Source organism: Thamnophis sirtalis, unplaced genomic scaffold (genome assembly GCF_051295495.1).
Source record: "Thamnophis sirtalis isolate CommonGarterSnake01/CBP01778 unplaced genomic scaffold, rThaSir2_p1.2 scaffold_10, whole genome shotgun sequence".
Taxonomy (NCBI): Eukaryota; Metazoa; Chordata; class Lepidosauria; order Squamata; family Natricidae; genus Thamnophis; species Thamnophis sirtalis.
This window is the reverse complement of record NW_028261390.1, coordinates 9893627-9912188: the sequence shown is the minus strand read 5'-3', so window position 1 is coordinate 9912188 and position 18562 is coordinate 9893627. Positions and strand designations below refer to the sequence as shown.

The window sequence follows — 18562 nt, the reverse complement described above, 5'->3', positions numbered from 1 at the left end:
CCGGGCCCCGGAATGGGTCTCGCGCGTCTGATCCGCCGGGCGACCCGGCCGCTATGCTGCTTGCAAGCCCCTTTTCCCGGCCCGGGAAGGGCGGGGGTGTTTTGCCCCTCGGCCGCTCTCCGGACCCTCTCGGGCCCCACTTCGAGCTGGGAGCCGCCGCGTCCCCCGGGGTCAAGGACCAGCCTAGCCGGGACACTTTCCTCGGCGGCTTTGGTGCAAACGGCGCCGCTCTGGCTCCAGCCTTACCTCCGTCTCATGCGGCTGGATAAGCCCATCGGTGAGTTGCATTGGGGCGGGGTCTTGCAGGCTGCAGCTCCCCATCTCTCTCCTCTTCGTTTTTGGCTTTGCAAAACGGGAGGAAAGGAAGCCCAAAAGCATTTTAAATTTTTTAAATTTAATTAAAAAAAATCGATTCAAATGAAACAAATATGATTTTTTAAATTTTATTTTAAAAACTTGATTTTTATCCACCCTGATTGAGGTTTAATGGAGCGGATTTCTGTGCGTGGAGCAGGTAGCAATAGCAATAGCAGTTAGACTTATATACCGCTTCATAGGGCTTTCAGCCCTCTCTAAGCGGTTTACAGAGCCAGCATATCGCCCCCACAGTCTGGGTCCTCATTTCACCCATCTTGGAAGGATGGAAGGCTGAGTCAACCTTGAGCCGGTGAGATTAGAACCGCTGAACTGCAGATAACAGTCAGCTGAAGTGGCCTGCAGTACTGCACCCTAACCACTGCACCACCTCGGCTCTACCATCATCACCAATGATTTCCTATCCCCTGTAAAGCCCAAATGATGTACCATTTATTTGAGGGCTTAGTAGGGCACACGGGTAGTCCTCGATTCGCAATGATTCGTTTAGGGACCCTTCAGAGTTAGAGTGACGCTGAACAAAAATGACATGATCGCTTTTCACACTTAACGACCATTGCTGCAGCATCTCCAATGGTCAGGTAATCAAAGTCGGGCACTTGGCAACTTATGACGGTTGCACTGTCCCTGGGACATGCTCACCATTTGTAACCTTCCCAGCCATCTTCCAACAAGCAAAGTCAATGGAGGAAGCCCGATTTGCTTAATGACTGCACGATGCACTTAACAACCGCAGCGATTAAAATTCACAACGGTGGCAAAGAAGGTCGTAAAAACGAGGCAAAACCCACTGGTCCACTGCCTTGCTTAGCAACAGAAACTTGCGGCTCAATTGTGGTTGAGGACTGCCCGTATATCGCATGGTTTATTTATTTTTTTAAAATGTTTTTAGTTGGAATTTTTCAAGGCAGTAAAAGTATAAAAAATTAAATTAAAAATCAAAGTTTTTTTTTAAAGAGTAGAAAAAAGAAGGGGAAGAAAAGCCACACACACCACTCTTGCTAATAAACTGGTTTGTCATAACAATCCCTTCTTTTGTATCCCTCTCATGGTTGTAAATGCTGGCTGTTTGCTGTCAAACTATAATTATGTGATTGAGGGGCTATCAGAATTGCAAGTCCAAGTCATAAGTAATTTTTTTGGGGGGGGCATCATGACGTTGAACAGTTGCTAAGCAACCAGCCATAAATGGAGGGGCTATGTGTAATTCCATAATCCCTCAGTATTAACAGCAAATGGCTGAATCTCACCGTGAAAAACCCATTTAGGGCACTTTATCCTCAGTTTAAAATAGTTAAACCAAGATAAATGCAGGTTTGTTCTTAAACTTTCAGAGACTCTAAAATTCCAGAAGTGTAGTCTGAGAAGGCCTGAAAACCATAGAAAATTGCTTTCCGTGATGATTTCATTTCCTTTTGTAATGCTTGTGGTATGTCTCTAATTCATAATTATGAAATATCTCTGAAAATGTAACGGAATCAAGTTGTTGTTGTTAGTTGCAAAGTCATGTCTGACCCATCGCGATCCCATGGACAATGTTCCTCCAGACCTTCCTGTCCTCCGCCATCCCCTGGAGTCCATTTAAGCTCACGCCGACTGCTTCGGGGACTCCATCCAGCCACCTCCTTCTCTGTCGTCCCCTTCTTCTTTTGCCCTCAGTCTTTCCCAGCATCAGGCTCTTCTCCAGGGAGTCCTTCCTTCTCATTAGGTGGCCAAAGTATTGGAGTTTCATCTTCAGGATCTGGCTTTCTAAAGAGCAGTCAGGGTTGATCTCCTCTAGGACTGACTGGTTGGATGGCCTTGCAGTCCAAGGGACTCGCAGGAGTCTTCTCCAACACCATAGATCAAAGGCCTCCATTCTTTGGCGCTCAGCCTTTCTTATGGTCCAACTTTCACAGCCATCCATTGCAACTGGGAAAACCATAGCCTTGACTATGCACACTTTTGTTGGCAGGGTGATGTTTCTGCTTTTTAGTATGCTGTCTAGATTTGCCATCGCTTTCCTCCCCAGGAGGAAGCGTCTTTTAATTTCTTGGCTTGGAATCAAGTAGGGAAGCATTAATCACTTGCAACTGGATAGATGAAGCTTTTGAGATTGAAAATATCTCTTTCCCAGTGTTTTGTTTTCGTATTTGGGGATTATAGTTATTGCAGGCCTCTTATTGAAATTGTATGACTTAATTTGGCCTCCAGAGGGAGTAAAATGCTTTCATAAATACTGTAATTTTCAAAAAAAACAACCCTAAAGGCTGATAAATCCTAAACAATTTTTCAGGACCTGCTGGCATTTTTCTCTTGCCCATAGGTTAATTTTCCCAAATGAAATGAATCTACTGTATTGTGCCTGACGATGAGATTGGTATAACATTTTTCTCCATAGGAAAAACACATTTTTTAAAAAAAAAAAAAAGTGAGAAAAGAATATTTTTTTGCATTTTTTTTATTTTTAAACATAAAAAACATTCTCATCCATTACATACAGCATGTCATTTGGTTACAAGTGTTTTTGCATCCATATTCTCAATTACATATACAATCACAGATTTTCCATCTAATATAACTAGATACCTCACTTTCATTGTACAACATATATTCACTTACGATTAATATTTCTTTCTTTTCAATAAACGTAATTCCCTTTCCATTCTTGATTGTCTGTTTAATAACAATATACCTTTATATAATCACTTTTTGAATATTTTTACAGTATAAAAGAATTTACCAACTGTTTATATTTATATATCACTATTTTCAATTATGTATAATCCCACCAATCATCTATCGAGTATGCTTATGTTCATTATTGTCCTTGTACATCATACATTCAAACAAAAATGTTATTCCTTCATTTTTCAACAAGGTATTCTAAATACTCACTTCATATGTATACCAATTTTTGATTACTGCCTTATTAAAATTATTTATCAACAACAGGATATCTTTATAATATACACTAAGGGTTATACATTATATCACCAATCCTCTATCAAATGTACATAGATTCATTATTATCCTAATCCTTCATTTTAAGTGAGAAAAGAATATTGAAGAATCAAACTAGCTCAGGGGTCGGCAACCTTAAATACTCAAAGAGCCACAAAGGTCCTAACTGGAAGCCCCCCATTCAATTCTGGAACCGACTGGCAGTCCGGTTCCCCCACCATAGAGTCTTCTCCTAGCGCGGCATCCTTTTTCCTCTCCCTGTCCTAACCAGAAGCCCTACCAATTGGGAGCTGATCAGGAAACCCGCCCCTTGCTATAGAGTCTCCTTCTGGTATGGCCTGCTTCCTCCTGCCACCAAACCGGAAGCTCCTCTCAAAATTGTGGTGCCGACTGGCGACAGGTAATCTCAGTGGAGGGATGAAAGAGCCACATGCAGCTCCGTAGCCGCGGGTTGCTGACCCCTGAACTAGCTTAAGACTTAAACTAAGAAGCTGATTATTTTTGCATGCATCGGTATAAATTCTACATCTCTCTTTTTCCGTTCCTTGTCCGACTTCTTTATTTTTAGGGACTTGGCTGGTGTATCTTCCTTGTACCTGGAGTATATCCTTGGCAGCTGACTCAGGTTGTTGGCCATCCTGGGATCTCCTGTTACTTTTTGGTGCTGGCTCAGTTCTGATGCGTGGAGCTGGCTGCATTATCAATGACATGTGGGACGTGGACTATGACAAAAAGGTAGGAAAGATTCAGAGTTCATCCTATTTGCTAATTAAATAAATGGTCGTTATAAGGAATGTAAGTTGCTGTCCTTTCTCTCTCCCGCTTTCCCTCTCTAGAAATTCTCAAAGAGGTAAAAGTCTAGTTACTAAGGCATCAGGTTACAAAGTGGGAGACTCTGGGTTCAAGTCCCGCCTTAGGCGTGAAAGCCTGCTCGGTGACTTTGAGCCAATCACGAGGAGACTATTGAGTTCTAGTCCTGCCTTAAGTATGAAAGCTGGCTGGATGATTTGGCCCAATCACCAGGAGGCTGTGAGTTCTAGCCCCGCCTTAATCATGAAAACCAACTGAATGGCTTTGGGCCACTCACTTCCAAAGAGCCAGCGCTGTCCAAAGACGTCTCCGTGGTCATGTGGCTGGCATGACTAAACGCCAAAGGTGCACAGAATGTTGTTATCTTCCCACCAAAGGGGGTCCCTATTTTTATACCTGCATTTTGTACATGCTTTCGAACTGCTAGGTTGGCAGAAGCTGGGACAAGTAACGGGAGCTCACTCCATTACACAGTGCTAGGGATTCAAACTGCCGACCTTTCTGATTGACCAGCTCAGCGTCTTAGCCACTGAGCCATCACATCCCTAGATCCAGCTATAACTCTATTTTTTTAAGTGTCCATATGGTGCAGAGGTGGGTTGCTCCCGGTTCGGTCCCAATAGGGCGAACCAGTAGTGGCGGCGGCAGGAAGCTCCACCCACCCACCCGGACGCTTCTGCGCAGAAGCGTTGTGCATGAGCGAACCGGTAGTTAAAAAAAAATGGAAAGGCACCACTGATACAGTATCTTTAAACTTACTAAACAGGAAATGCCCAGAATGTAATTTCTCTCCAACATTATATTGATTTTTTTCAGCCCTAGATCCTTGTCCTTAAAGATTAGATTAGATTTATTAAATTTATATGCCACCCTTTTCCCCGAAGGGGACTCAGGGCGGCTCACAACGCAAGTCAAGGGGGAAGGGTACAAATAAGAAATAAAAAGACAGACAAAACAATACCATAGTTTAAAAGCACACAACAACCATACCATTCGAGGGGGGGGGGGGGGGGACAAGACTCTTTAGCCCCAGGCCTGTCGGAATAGCCAGGTTTTAAGGGCTTTGCGGAAGGCCTGGAGGGTGGTGAGGGTTCGAATCTCCACGGGGAGCTCGTTCCAAAGGGCTGGAGCAGCCACAGAGAAGGCCCTCCTCCGGGTGGTTGCCAAACGGCATTGGCCAGCGGATCGAGTACGGAGGAGGCCTAATCTGTGGGATCTAATCGGTCTATTGGAGGTGATCGGCAGCAGGCGGTCTCTCAAGTACCCAGGTCAAAGGTTCAATTTGAATGATGAAATCTGATATAGCTCAAAAAATCTTTCGAAATGCTAGCTCTTATTCTACCACTTTCTCCCAACCTTTAAATATTTTAGAGTGATGTAACAGGTCTGTTCTAAAATGCCCATGCCAGATCAAATTTCCAGCATCCTATTCTTGGAAAAGATAATAGTCCTGGGTGGAAATTCACAAACAGTCATAAGTGTTCATGCACTCTGCGTTTCCAAGCAATTAGTATGAATGCATGTTGACTGTGTATTTCTGGGCACCTATAATCACCTGACTCAATAGATAATTTGTTTATTTCACTTCTGGTAGTTATTGTCTTCCGGAGAAACTATGCAAGCTTATTTAACTGTGGTTTGCTGTGGTTTATTCAGTAAACCCTAGTTAAATAAACCTTATATAGTTTCTCCTGAAGATATCTGAAAGTGTATTTGAAGCTGAAATGATGTTAGAAAATCAAATTATTATAATCATATACAATCATATTTAAAACACAGGCATTCTTCCTATCATATTGGCACATCTTAACTCTGACTGATGAACACAAGCCAGGTTCAGAAACCATGATTTATAGTTCTCTCTGGGTTTGGGTGTCACGCAAGTTGCAACTTTTCTGAAACAACAAAATATATTTGAGTTAGTCCCAAAAGCTGCATAGAGTGAAAAAGGTGAACATGAAAACAGAAGCTTGTTCCATATAATATTTAATGCTGGCGCTTTAAATAGCGTTTTGAAAGCAAGACGATTCAACTTAAGGTAAGGGTTAGGTTTAGGGTTAGGTTTAGGGTTAGGTTTAGGGTTAGGTTAAGGGTTAGGGTTAGGTTTAGGGTTAGGTTAAGGGTTAGGATTAGGTTTAGGGTTAGGTTAAGGGTTAGGTTTAGGGTTAGGTTAAGGGTTAGGTTAAGATCAGTGTTCTAACTGTGCCTTCCCAAGAGCATGAAGCAAACTCCTGGTCCCGACAAAAAACTCTTTTATTAATTTACTGTGAATTCTGCTCATTCACATCCAGCAAAGTCTTTCAAGGGAGGATTTACAGGCTTGGAGAGCTGACAGGCCGATCTCTGCAAAACCATTCATCGTCCACCTGTGGCCTTACTCCCAAGTCGACCCCTGTTCTTTAGCTGGTCCCTTCGTCTGGCCACTCTGCGCATGCGCACACTGGGAACAGGCTCCAGCTCTTTGTCTGCCTCACTGATGTCTGACTCTGAAGGAAGCTGATAACTGTCAGACGGCTCTGGCCCCCTCTCTGCCTCCGACACAAAGCCCTCATCAGAGCCTTCCCCAGCCTCCAGGACTGGCCCAGGTTCCTCCCCAACCTCCTCACTGTCCGAATCTGCTGCCAGCTCCGCAGGCCGCTGGCAGCCAACAACAGAGTCAGCTTAACTGCAGGTGGCGCCCTTTTCACAGTATTTTAATCATTTGAAGGCCGACTTAACTGTGGATGGGCTTATATGCATGGGCTACAGAATGAATAGATCCTGTAAGTGGTGTCTATGCGTTGTCAGTGATGGAATGTAGCCGCAGAAATAATTGTTTGTATTTTAGGTGGTGAGAACTGCAACTCGGCCACTGGCAGCTGGAGAGCTCACGCATTTCCAAGCCCTTGTTTGTCTCGGTACACAGCTTAGCTTGGCTTTGGGAGTCTTGCTGTGTTTAAATTATTACAGGTAAGTTCATTGTAAAGAATTGATTGCATTGGCCAGTGATGGCTAACCTTTTTGCGTGCTCACGCCCCCTACACCCATACTGCAATGCATATGTGACAACCCCTATACAACATGTGCATACGCATGCGGGTTCCCGCACTCCCCCACTCCCCACATTGTGGGTATGACCCCCTCCGTGCCCCATTTTTGGCCTAGTAGGCCTCCCTGCAGCCTCCTGGGACCAAAAACAGGCTGTGAAGGGGGTGCTGCTCCCCCCCATGCCCCATTTTGGGCCTTGTAGACCTCTCTGCAGCCTCCTGGGACCAAAAACGAGCCATGGAGTGGGGCGCTGCACCCCATTTTGGGCCTAGTAGGCCTCCCTACAGCCATCTGGGACCAAAAACAGGCTGTGAGGGGGGGTGCTTCTCCCCCCTGTGCCCATTTTGGCCCTTGTAGGCCTCCCTGCAGCCTCCTGGGACCAAAAACGAGCCATGGAGTGGGGCGCTGCACCCCATTTTGGGCCTAGTAGGCCTCCCTATAGCCATCTGGGACCAAAAGCAGGCTGTGAGGGGGGGGGTGCTCCCCCCCCCCCGTGCCCCATTTTGGCCCTTGTAGGCCTCCCTGCAGCCTCCTGGGACCAAAAAAGGGCTGTGGGGGAGGCATCTCCCGCATGTGCCCCACCCCTTGCGCATGCGTGGCAGAGATCAGAAAATCAGGAGGCATATGCAGTAGAGCTGAGCTGGAGCAACAGTTTGCGTGCCCGTAGAGAAGTCTCTGCGTGCAGAGAAGTCTCTGCGTGCCACCTGTGACACGCGTGCCATAGTTTCACTATCATGGGCATCGGCCATTGGTGACAATAGGGGCCGTCTTAATTATGTGTTGTTCCAGTTTAACGTGTTTGAAAACATGAGTTCTATACACAAAAATTCATTTACCGTTTTACTGGTTAGTTAAGGAATTCCAGGGCGAGCCAAGGCTAGCTATATCATGGTCTTCCTGTATGAATGAACAGAGGTTTCACATTGGTTGTCCTGCCCAAAGAGATGTTTGGGCCCTTAAGGTGTCCTTAATATGTTCCCTGCTTCCATATTTATTGCAAAATATGTCCTTTTCTCCTACATTTTATAGGCTACTTGAAGAAAACAGTGATTTGTAATTTAACGCTTCCCATTTTTTCCACAGCATTATTTTAGGTGCTTCTTCTTTATTTCTCGTGGTGTCCTACCCACTAATGAAGAGAATAACTTACTGGCCACAGTTATATTTAGGTAAGTTCAGCACCTTCCATTTTACACGAATGGGCAGCTTATACCGACTTACACTGAATTGAATTAACATGAGAACTAATTTGTCATTCTTCTTCTCCCTCTCCCTGGGAGTTAAAATGTTTTATTCTCAAGTTTTTGGCTACTTCCTTCCGAGCTCCATTTTGACTGGCAGAGCACTCGGGCCGCCACAGGTGCCTCCAACATAAGTGACATTGAACAGGCCACGCCCACCCAGCCCCCAAGGTTAAACACAACCCTGATGTGGCCCTCAATGAAATCAAGTTTGGTACCCAAAAAACAACTAGCCTTGATCTTCTTGGATGCACAAAATGCCTTTGACAACATGACTTGGCAGTTTATGATATTACAACTGAAAAACATGAACTTTGGAGAAAATTTTGTCAAGATGATTCAAGCAGTGTACTCCAGCCAAACGGCGAATGTGATAAACAACGGAGAAACAACAGAAAAATTTAACATAAACAAGGGTGCAAGACAAGGATGTCCTCTATCCCCTCTACTATTTATATTAACCCTGGAAGTCCTATTCAGACAGACCAGACAAGATTAGGAAATAAAAAGGCTGAAGATTTAAAAAAAAGAACAATACAAAGTACCGTATTTTTGGAGTATAAGGCGCACTGGAGTATAAGACGCACCAAGGTTTTGAAGAGGCAAAATAAAAAAGTGTTTGCACTCTGCCAGCCTCCCCAAAACAGCCTGTTTTTCGCGAAAACTGGCCCGTTCCCCCCACCAAAAGGCATGAATAGCCTTTAGGAGGCTTGCAGAGTGCTCCTGGGGGGTGCCCCCCCAAAAAACGAGCAAAAAACGTTTTATGTAAAAAAAAAATTGCATGCATAGCCTTTAGGAGGCTTATAGAGTACTCCTAGGGGCTGAGGGGGACAAAATTGAGCAAAAAATGGCCCGTTTTTCACTCATTTCTGCCTTCCCCAGCTCCCAGGAGCACTCTGAAAGTCTCCTACAGGCTATGCACGGCCATTTTGGGGAAGGGGCCAGGGTTTTGGGAGGAAAGAAAATGCTGTATTCAGTGTATAAGACACAACCAGATTTTCAGCATCTTTCCTGAGGGAAAATGGTGCGTCATATACTCCGAAAAATATGGTGCAAACATTTGCAGGTGACTTAGTATTTATTTTGGAGAAACCCTTAGAAACAGGACCCAAATTAGTAAACAAAAAATAATAGAAGAGTTTGGTGCGGTGGCAGGACTTAAAAGTAAACAAGGAAAAGACTTAAGATATTGACAAAGAGCCTTACCAATAAAAAGAAAAATGAATTGACGGAAAATATGGCCACGCAGATAACTAACAAAGTTAAACATTTGGGAATCTGGCCAACAGCAAGATATATGTATATCTATTAAAGAAAACAATTATACCAAATACAGCAAATAAAGACAGACTTGGATGAATGGGGAAACATACAACTGTCGTTGATTGGAAGAATAGCTAGCCACAACTAAAATGAATGTCCTACTGAAAATTCTATCCTTATTTCAAGTAATGCCGATAAAATCAGGGGAAAACTTTATTGAAGATTTAAATAGATTGATATCAAAATTTACCTGGCAAGGCAAAAAACCAAGAATCAAATTAAAAATGTTATACTAAAAGCAAGAGAGAATTCGGGCTACCTACCGGACTGGGAGTTATACTACCAGGCCTCATTGCTTACAGGGTTAAAAGAGGGGATAAATTTAAAGAATAAAAGGATAATGACGATAGGAGCACATGACTTACAATTGGGATGGCATGCATTTATATGGTACGGGAAAAACGAACCACACAGTTACTTCCAAAGACATAATGTTAGAAACGGACGTTGGCTGCCTGTCTTCATGAGTCTTTATGGACATGTTTTGGCCATAAATCTTTGATACCTTTCTTCACTTCTTCTCATCAAGTCACTGACCAAGAGAAGTGGAATGAAAACGATTTGCCTTCTGCCCTGAGTCAACCCTTAGCAATGGGAAGCTGAGCACTTCGTGTATTGGAAATTACTTCCTCATTAAGTTAGGCTGACTCATTTTCCTCAAATACAAGGAAATAAAATAATGCACCCTTCCTTCCATAAAAAATATGCAGCTTAATGTATATTCATAATGCCTCAGTAATCATTTATACACCTCGGAGGGCTTGAAAAATGGAAAACACTGCTTTTCGGCTCTCTCTTAAAAATATTGAATAAACAATAGCCTAATTTTATTTATGTGCACATAGACCTCAATTTACCACCGTAATTGAGCCTGGAATTACAGTCATAAGTCATGCCAGTCATTAAATGGGCTACCATGTGAGCAGACCCAATTTTGTGACCTTTTTGGCAGTGTTCATTAAGTGAATCACCATAGTTATTAAGCGGAACTATTGTCCTTAATGAGCGTTGTTTTCCAGAAATGGAAGCCAACATTGGTTTCTGACACACACACACACACACCAAAAAAAACATTGGCTCAATCTGGATGCAGCAAGAGTAGAGAAATATTTATTTTTATCATTATTTATATTTTGCCTTTATTATTTTTTACAAATAACTAAGTGAACACGTACAACTTCCTTCCTCCTGTTTCCTCCACAACAACAACAACCCTTGTGAGGTGGGTTGGACTGAGAGAGAGTGACTGACCCAGGTCGCCCAGCTGGCTTTCATGGCCAAGACGGGACTTGAACTCATGGTTTTCTGGCTTTCTAGTTTGGTGCTTTAATCACTAGACCAGACCTGTCAAACCGGCGGCCTGCAGACCAGATACTGCCTGTGCAGGCCACACCTACTCTGGCTCTGCAAAAGCAAAAAAAAAAACATTGCGATACATCACGATACAGCCCGCAATGCGAGCGGGTTTAACACCCCTGCACTATGCCAAGCTTGTTGTGGCCCACCAGTGGCCAGCGAAACTGGCATCAGATTTGGACAGTGAGGAGGTTGGGGAGGAACATGGGCCAGTTCTGGAGTCTGGGAAAGGTTCGGATGAGGACTCTGCGTTGAAGGCAGAAATGGAGCCAGAGCCGTTAGACAGTTATCAGCGGCCATCTGAGTCAGATGTCAGTGAGGCAGATGAACAGCTGGAGCCTGTTCCCAGTGTGCGCAGGCGCAGAATTGCGAGACGAAGGGAACAGCTAAGGAATAAGGGTCAACTTGGGAATAAGGCCACAGGTGGACAGTGAATGACCCCTCCCAGAGGAAATAAAAGAGGAGCGACGGGGGAGTGGAGTTTGCAGGAGACAATTAGTTCATTCCTGCATTCTTGCCAAGTATTGCGGCGTCTGAAAGATATCGGCCTGGCCACTCTCCAAGCCTGATCAAGGTCGCTAATTGTGAACCATCTTGAAAGACGGTGGGAAAGGAAAGACTTTGCCGGAGAGGAATTCACTGTAAATTAAATAAAGGGGCTTTATCGGGACGAGGACTTGGCTTCGTGCTGCTAGGGAAGCCAAGCTCAGAACAAAACTGGCTCTCAGTATAGAGGTAGTCCTCGAGTTACAACAGTTCATTTAGTGACTATTCAAAGTTAAGAACAGCACTGAAAAAGTGACTCCTGGCCATTTTCCAAACTTGGAAGTGTTGCAGCATTCCCCACCGTCATGTGGTCCAAATTCAGCCGCTTGGCCACTGAACTCATATTTATAACAGTTGTCCTGAGGTCGTGTGACCGCCTTTTGTAACCTCCTGACAAGCAAGGCCAATGGGGAAGCCAGTTTCATTTTAACAAGCGTGCTACTAACTTACCGTCTGCAGTGATTCACCTAACGACCGTGGCAAGAAAGGTCAAAACGGAGGGGGGGGGGAGACTCACTTAACAAATGTCTCACTGAACAAACATAAATTTTGAGCCCAATTGTGTCCGTTCGTCGAGGACGACCCGTGCTCAAAATATAATACTCGGAAGTATTGCTACTTCTCTGCATGTGTGTGTGTGTTTGTGTGTGTTTGTGTGTGTAGCCAACGTTGATATGACTTGCTCTTCCTTCTTTCCTTTAGGTTTGGTTTTCAATTGGGGAGCCTTACTTGGCTGGTCTGCGGTCCACGGTTCTTGCAATTGGTCTGTTTGCTTGCCCCTGTATTTCTCCAGCGTCTGTTGGACTTTGATTTATGATACTATTTATGCCCATCAGGTGACTCTTTTCCCATTTGTTCATTATAAAAGATATTGAAATGCGAGAGTGTGGTTGAATTAGGTTGCTATGGAAATCTTGTTCACGTTGAACTGGAAACACCGGCATTTGAATGGCAAACAACAACACTTGTTGGCAGCTGCTTTTATTTGTTTCGGTTCTCATGGATGCCAGGAACTATGTTGGTGGTCAAGGACTCCACCTGGACGCTGGATGAGCTTTGGGGTTGATCCCTGGTGATGTGGGGGAGAGATCTAACGTATGGCCTCTACTTTACGGGATACCCCAGGAGACAGTTCTCTCTCCTGTCCTGTTTTAACATCTACGTACGTGAAGCTGCTGGGCGAGTTATTCGGTGATTTGGGGTGAGGCATCATCGGGGACGCGGTGGCTAAGACGCTTGTCGATCAGAAAGGTCGGCAGTTCGACGGTTCGAATCCCTAGCGCCGCGTAACGGAGTGAGCTCCCGTTACTTGTCCCAGCTTCTGCCAACCTAGCAGTTTGAGAGAACATTAAAAATGCAAGTAGAAAAAAATAGGGACCGCCTTTGGCGGGAAGGTTATGTATGTATGTATGTATGTATGTATGTATGTATGTATGTATATATGTGTTTTTTTATTTGTGCTGATAAATAAATAAAGGGAGACTAGTATAGATCTATTTCAAGCTATTTAGCTCTCATCAGCTAGCCATACCCTTACTGGGATTTGAACCTGGGCTATATTGCATACTAGGCATACTAGGCAGAGATCTTAGCCATTAGGCCACAGGCTCTTATCCGTTATCAGCGAAGCCAGGGTGAAAGGTATCTATTAGATTTTTACAACCCCTGGTAAGCCCCAATCATGGGAGGAAGCTAACTGCTTCCATCATCTGTCCTTCGGCTCGTCACAAGAGTCCATCACGACAGAAACCCAACATTTTTACTGTTGCCTTTGTTATATTTGTGTTTTTTTATTTGTGCTGATAAATAAATAAAGGAAGACTAGTATAGATCTATTTCAAGCTATTTAGCTCTCATCAGCTAGCCATACCCTTACTGGCTAGCTTTGAAATGGAGATGAGCACCACCCCCTAGAGTCGGGAATGACTAGCACATATGTGCGAGGTTTACCTTTACCTTATTGATAAGAGCAGGTGTGAGACTAGAAACAAAGCCCTCTTTGGGGTACTTCTAAGATGCAGAAAATAGCCTGTATCATCCCAAACATTTGAAACAAAACATTTTCCACATCTAAAACATCCACAATTAATCTTCTGCAAACCATTCCACTGTCTAATTCAAAATATATTGCCTTTTTAAATTATTATTCCCACGTTCTTCATGGCTGCAAGTAGACAGTGGAAGGCTTTTTTCGGCTACTGTAAACTGTTCCTCACCTCAAACGAAACTGCCTGTGGTTAGTGGTTTTTTTTTTAATTAACAACTTTCCAACTTTCTGTTTTAGGATAAAAAAGACGATCTTGCCATTGGTGTGAAATCTACAGCGCTCCTCTTCGGGGAAAAGACAAAATACTGGCTCTCAGGCTTCGGTTGCACAATGCTTGGCGGACTAACGCTGGCAGGGATCAATTGTGGTCAAACCTTCCCCTATTATGCGGCGTTGGCCACTGCGGCGGTCTGTTATGGAAACCAGGTAAGATAAGTTTAATGTTGGTTGAAGCTTGTGCTGCATTTCCGGGCTGCAACGCAGGGTTCAGACATAAAATGGAGGGATAGATTGGACAAGAGCATAGTTGAAGGAAGAGGGGAAAAAATTCATAGAGTCATAGGGCTAGAAGGGACCTTGGAGGTCTTCTAATCCAACTCTCTCCTCAAGGCAGGAGTCCTTATACTAGTGATGGTGAACCTTTTCGCCCATCGGGGCCACGCACTGGAAAAGCTGAACTTCCACGCTCTAGTGCACATGCGCACCCAATAATCAGCTGGCGTGCATGCGCACACCGGTTTTTGGCATTGACACGCGTGTAAAGAACAGCTGATTGTCGGGTGCGCATGTGCGCCAGAGCCTGGAAATTCAACTTTTCCGGAGTGCGATCCCACACACGCCAGAAACCCAGAAGACAAACAGGCAAGGCCGTGTGTGCCAGGCGACATGATTTGGTGTGCCATTTTGGGCACACATACTATAGATTTGCCATCATGGTCTTATACCAGTGGGGAAATCCAGCAGGTTCTGACAGGTTCTGGAGAACTGGTAGCAGAAATTTTGGGTAATTTGGAGAACCGGCAAATGCTACCTCTGACTGGCCCCAGAATGGAGATTTTGCAGTATCCTTCCCCTGGAGTGGGGTGGGAATGGAAATTTTGCAGTATCCTTCCTCTGGAGTGGGGTGGGAATGGAAATTTTGCAGTATCCTTCCCCTGGAGTGGGGTGGGAATGGAGATTTTGCAGTATCCTTCCTCTGCCATGCCCACCAATCCACCCCCATGGAACCAGTAGTAAAAAAAATTGAATTTCACCACTGCCTTATACCATGCCAGGCTAAATAAAGCTCGTGTTATTAATGGTTGCCTGAGATGAAAGAGGACTAGAAGAAGACTTGACAGATTCTAAAATTTGAGTAGGGGTTGCAAGTACTGATGAATCATTTTGGTCTCTTTTCCAGCTATTCCGTTTGGACATTAACAACCCTAAAGACTGCTGGGACAAGTTCTCTTCAAACCGCAATCTAGGGATTTTGCTTCTCGCAGGAATTATACTTGGAAACTTAAGGAAAGAGAAGGAAGAAAAAAGGGATGCTTTAAGCAGCAGCTAGAACAGAAGAAAAGAATGCTGTTTTACAAATAAAAACGAACAAGGGTCATTTTTTTAAAAAAAATCTGCCCCTTTATATTTAACAGATATGGTGCTTTATATTAAAATTTTAGAATGGTGGTTATTCGCTGAAAACTTGGTTGTTTTTGCGTTTGAACCTATCTTGGCAACCATTCTGAATAAGTTGAGATTTCCCAGTAAAATGTTGAGATTAATTCTGCAGAGCTACACCTGAAATTTTCCGTTGCAATATTTATAAGATTGTGAGTGAATTAAACAGGTAAAACTATGTAAAAAAAATCTACCTTCCAACATTAAAATAGTACTACTGTGTAGTCGAAACTGTTTATAGAAGCGTAAACAATAAAATGACTGGTTTTATAGTATTGTCACTTATGACATTTTGGGAGTTCTATATTCAGACGTCACTCATTTTAAAAATGGATGTATTGAGCTTCCGGGGCGGGACCTTGCTGATGGCGGTAGCTTAACGAGCTGCCCCCGGGTTCCTGGCTGCGTTATCTGCCTAAATACCTGGTAGATAAACTCATTCTTCAGGCAAAGAAGATGAGAGAGAGATCCAGCTGGCAAGAGCTTTTCTTTGAAGTTTGCAGCTTTTTTTTTTTGCTACAAACGGAAGGGGGGCCTACCGAAGGCTGAATCACACCTCCGAGCCAGGAACTTCTGCCGTAACCACTACGGCGCAAAGTAAGGAACCCCCGCTTAGGACAATTTTTGATATATCTATTTGAGATTAATACAAGCAGAGTCCGTACCCGAGAACTTTATCTGTCCCCCCCCCTTTTTTTTAAAAAAAAGAAAGAGCTTTCTTTGTGCATCGGGTTTCTAAAAAAATAAGCTCCTAAAATGGCGGATGCCACATTCTTAACTGGCCGACAGAGAGAAAGATCAAAGGAACAGCCAGATAGCATTCTCTGACTAATTAGTTTTGTTTCTCTGAAGACCTACCAAGATTTGTTTTTCCTTATCAACTTTTAAAAGCTGTAAAAGCCTCCTTGTTAATATAGAGACATTCTAAAGAGAGATGAATATGAACTGTGCTAATCTTTTGAAACTTGCTTTGTTACAATGCTCTTTTCTGAAACCTTTTGAAAAACTTCTAAGAACAAATAAAGGGGGGACTTAATACTTTCTTCTCTCGCAAGCTACACAACGAGCCAGCAGAGTTTGAATAATTGTTGAATAATTGTTTGAAGAAAAGAAATAATGGCATCAAAATCAAAGTCGGGGAGACGTCCTTTTAGGAATACACCTCACGCACTTGGCACAAAGTTGCAGCTTTCACCCTCTACGTCCCCTACTGGAGATTTGCTAACGAAAGAATTTTTTTTTGAGACTCTTAGAGAATTTAGAGAAGAGATAAAGAAACTTAATGCAGACTTATGTGATAAGCTTGATACTAGGATTGCCAAAACAAAGGACGATATGGTGGGACTTGTAACTGTATTGACAGAATATGTTGCTGGAATGGAAGATAAGCTAGAGGTTCTTGATGAAGCCAACACTAACTTGACATCCAAAATTGAAGTGATGCAACAAAAAGTTGAAAACGCAGAAAAACAAATTGTTATGATACACTACAAACAGATGGAGCTTGCATTAAGAGTTAGGGGGCTGCGTGAAAACGAACAGGAGAACTTGAAGCAGATTTTCTCAGAGGCCTTTAATCGTCTGGTGGGAAGACCGGGGATCAACTTTGACTGCCAGATCGAAAAAATTTATCGCATTAACTCTTGGGCGGCAAAACAGAGACAACTTCCTCGAGATGTAATTATATATTTTACTACAAGAGAGTCTAGAAACGTGATACTACAAGAGTCTTATAATACCAGGCTACAAATTGGCGGACAGGACTTGATTGTCTTGAAAGAAATACCACCCCAAATGCTAAGAGCCAGGAGAGATTATGCTTTTCTAGTGGAAGAACTCAGAAACCGTCAGATACAGTATAGATGGGATGTGCCATTTGGTATTATAATTACACTTGATAAGCAAAAATATCGTCTCAACTCTGTATGGGAAGCCCGAGATTTCTATCACAAGACCCTGAAGGTGGGACACCCTGAATCATCTGGATCTGGAGAAAGACTACGAGAAGGACAAGATAAACAGCAAATCACACAACTACCAGACAGAAAGCACCATTTCCTCCTTCCGGAAGGGCAAGGGACCAGAGAACAAGGACCTAGCTGTACGACTACCAGACGAATGGGAAAACAAGGCAGATTGCAACAACCTCAATAATCATCGGCCATTGATCAAGGAGTTATGTCTGAACTCTTTACAGAAGAGAAAGAAAATATTTTACTATCTCAAACAGTTCAAGAACGATATAACTTGTCTGCAAGAAATTCATATTAAATTAACTGATCCAAAATATCTTTTATATCAAAGATTCTTTTATTACATTTTCATTTTCCTTTATACAATCACTTAAATACTGTGCAGTTAAAAAAAAAGAAGCAATAAACAACTCATAACACTTCTATCCTACATACACCCTTCCTTCTACCCCTCCAACTTTCATTTCTCCCTTCCAACAATCCCCTCTTCTACTTCCCCTCCCCCTCAGCCATTCCTTTCTCCCCTTCCCACCATCTCACCCTCCTTACATTCCCTTCTCACTCCCTCTTAATTCCCCCCTCTTCTTTCCCTCTACACCTCGCTTCGGTGTATTTCTAGTATTCATTGGTCTATTTGTTTTGTACTAAAACAAAAGGAAAATAAAAGGAAAAAAAAGAAGAAAAGAAAAAAAAGGAAAAAAAAGCAACAGTATCCAAGTGCATTCATTGTTCTGAAAATTGAGTCTATATTTCCACCCTCCCCCCCACCCACCCCCTGAACCTCCCTCCCTGACCCCCTTCCGACTTCCCAGGTCCCATTCCCGGCATCGTTCTTTATCAAGCAAAGTCTGGAGTATATTGAAACCAAATAGATTAGAAGTGATCCAAAATATCTGTTCAACCTCAAACTTGGTCAATATTTTGTGACCTCTGCTACGCAAAAGAAAAATGGTATAGTTGTATACTTAAGAAAAGACATTAAGGCTGAGTGAACTGAAGCAGATCCCTTTGGAAGATATATTGCATTAGACTAATTCTAGAAGGGAAAAAGACTTGATGGACAACTTTGAATTTTATACAAATCACTAATGATTTATCTTCTAGGGTGAAGAAGACAAAGATTGCGGCGAGGGTTCTCTTGGATTATAACCCAGTCTGGACGGAATTGGGAAGGGTAGTGCAGGCAAGAAAGTCTTGGAGGTCGAATGGGAGTTTATTTTGATATGAAAAGTATATTCATGATTGTAAAAAATTGCTATCTG

The 18562-nt window shown here is 43.3% G+C and overlaps 1 protein-coding gene across 1 annotated transcript; it reads left to right on the top strand.

The window, feature by feature from the left end:
- COQ2 (coenzyme Q2, polyprenyltransferase) lies at positions 1 to 15607 on the top strand. Its single transcript, XM_087724043.1, has 7 exons — positions 1 to 277; positions 3887 to 4053; positions 6956 to 7077; positions 8239 to 8324; positions 12324 to 12457; positions 13906 to 14094; positions 15068 to 15607. Exons 1-7 carry the CDS (start codon positions 13 to 15, stop codon positions 15215 to 15217), a joined length of 1113 nt encoding a protein of 370 aa, XP_087580169.1. The 5' UTR covers positions 1 to 12; the 3' UTR covers positions 15218 to 15607.
- The last annotated feature ends 2955 nt before the right edge of the window (positions 15608 to 18562 follow it).